At 34.0% G+C, this 2,070-nt stretch overlaps 1 protein-coding gene across 1 annotated transcript; it reads right to left on the bottom strand.

Annotated features, from left to right (window-relative positions):
* Window positions 1–788: 788 nt before the first annotated feature.
* On the bottom strand, window positions 789–1,767 carry LOC124631515 (cilia- and flagella-associated protein 20). Its single transcript, XM_047165951.1, has 2 exons — window positions 1,304–1,767; window positions 789–1,169 (listed from the first exon to the last, which is right to left on the bottom strand). Exons 1-2 carry the CDS (start codon window positions 1,577–1,579, stop codon window positions 852–854), a joined length of 594 nt encoding a protein of 197 aa, XP_047021907.1. The 5' UTR covers window positions 1,580–1,767; the 3' UTR covers window positions 789–851.
* Window positions 1,768–2,070: the final 303 nt, after the last annotated feature.

The raw sequence follows: 2,070 nt of genomic DNA on the forward strand, positions 1-2,070 counted from the left end.
TGAAAAAGACTATTGCTGTTTTGCTATGTAGTTACTGTTGACTAAACTACAAAGAATATAATTATAGAGGATAAGAACAACTATGTAAACAGTACAATTTTGTACTAATATCTCTGCAAGTAATAGTATGCTGACAAGACGCTCTTCCTATACCCGTCTGAACGAGGAACGTGATGCTTGTTCATCATCCTCCTGCTCTTATCCCGATTCTATTTGGAGTCGCGCATCCATCCGTAGTTTCTTTGGTTGTCCACTTCCACTAATTTTATTCATTCACATTTAAGCTCATCCTTCCTCAAAACGTGATCAGAGTTCCTAAATCGTTATCTCAAGATACTTATACTATATAGTCCATGTCCCTTGAAACTAAGCTGAAAGTTATTGATTGGTACTTTTGATGTGACCCAAATTTACTTCTATGCAACAGAATGTTATCTAACATACGATCGTTAGCTATTTATTGATTTTTGAATTAGTAACTGTACCTATTGTTACTTATCAGTAAAACTTATGTAGGTACACTTCTAGAGCTCAACAAAAGTAGGATGTTTGTATAAAATCTGTAATCTCCAGAACTACTGATACAATGATGATGTTTTCAATTCTTTGGAGTGTTTTCCCCTATGATTTAATTGTGTTAAACCCTATGATCATGATATAAAAACATTATGCAACTTTGTGCGCTTTTATTAATGTTTAATTATTGATATACAACAGAATATTACATTATAAAAACAGTGGGGTTGTAGATTGTACATTAAATATATTATTATAAAACAAATAAGAAATAGACTTATAAATACATTTACTAAGTTAAAGACATTACAAGTTTGTTTTACACTGATGAAATTTTATGTTGCTACAGCGGTTTTGGTCTTATTTTGTATTGGTAGGAATAACTTAAACTCAGCTGGAAGTTCATCTTCTGAATACAGCCTATCTGAGAAGTAAACTCTTCTAATTCTGCAGTTTGCATGTATTTGTACCCTGAGAGTTTCTACATAATTTGTTCCATAGGCTCTTCGAGTAAAATCTGCCAGATTGAACTGGATTTGATTCCAACCTTCATCAAGCCGCATTGGCATGGTACAAATGAAGGGCTTCACCCGAGTCGTAGACTGATAATTGCTTGCTCTGAACCTTCGACGTACATTCTTGTCATCCAAAACCTGTAAAAAGACGTGTTTGAGGTTATAAATAAATCATGTAAGTATTACATATTTTTATTAGGTTAAGTTTTACTCTCTTGATTTGATAGAAAAATACAAATGGTAATAAGCCGGAAAAGTAATCATATGCTCACCTGGACTTCGAAGGTGAAGTATTTCTTCAGGTTCTTTATTATCATAACCAGAAAAGGCAGCTTGATACCAAGCGTTTTTTTAGGATCAGCAGGACACGTAATGTACGTGGTGCTAACATTGGTGCCAACTATTTCTAGCACTAGACTCTGAATGTCGTTGTCCGTGATCCTCTTTATGTGCCCATTTCGCACCTTTTTGTCCCAAATTTGTAAAGGTTTGCTCCCTATACTGTAAAGAATGGAAAGGAAACCGGACTGAAATGTGTTTTTGAACATTTCGCTCGAGCTTGCCCGCAACACACAGTGTACTCTTACATTTATCAGACGATTAACAACAAAGGTTTGATCAATAAATAGCCCACATTTACGGTTGCATTACACCTTGACAGTTTGACAGTAAACACACAGGAATTTTGAAAACAGCCATGGATTGGCCATGGGTTTGTTATCAACTGGATTACCATAGCAACGATACGAGACGACATTATTTCTATACACGCAGCTATTTCAGAAATTTTGTTTCAAAGCACCTTTTCTGTTCAAAAGTATTTGTAAAACTTATCTTATTTCTTGATTTTAAAGAAAAACTTAAATATCTTTCATTAATGATGAATAAAAAACTTAAGCTTAGATTTTAGCGTAATAGTTTTGAAAAACAATTTTAATATTTCATTCTTGGACACAGAGTTAATATGTTTGTAGCGTGGGCTGGAATGTTTTAAATTAAATTGACAGCAACTATTTTTTTTATCTATGCCGCCCGTCGC

This window comes from Helicoverpa zea, chromosome 1 (assembly GCF_022581195.2).
Source record: "Helicoverpa zea isolate HzStark_Cry1AcR chromosome 1, ilHelZeax1.1, whole genome shotgun sequence".
Classification (NCBI taxonomy): domain Eukaryota; kingdom Metazoa; phylum Arthropoda; class Insecta; order Lepidoptera; family Noctuidae; genus Helicoverpa; species Helicoverpa zea.

Coding starts and splice junctions, on each gene's coding strand:
- LOC124631515 (XM_047165951.1), bottom strand. CDS start 1,579: ATGTTCAAAAACACATTTCAGTCCGGTTTCCTTTCCATTCTTTACAGT. Junction 1,170..1,303: donor ACTTCACCTTCGAAGTCCAG/GTGAGCATATGA, acceptor GTCTTTTTACAG/GTTTTGGATGACAAGAATGT.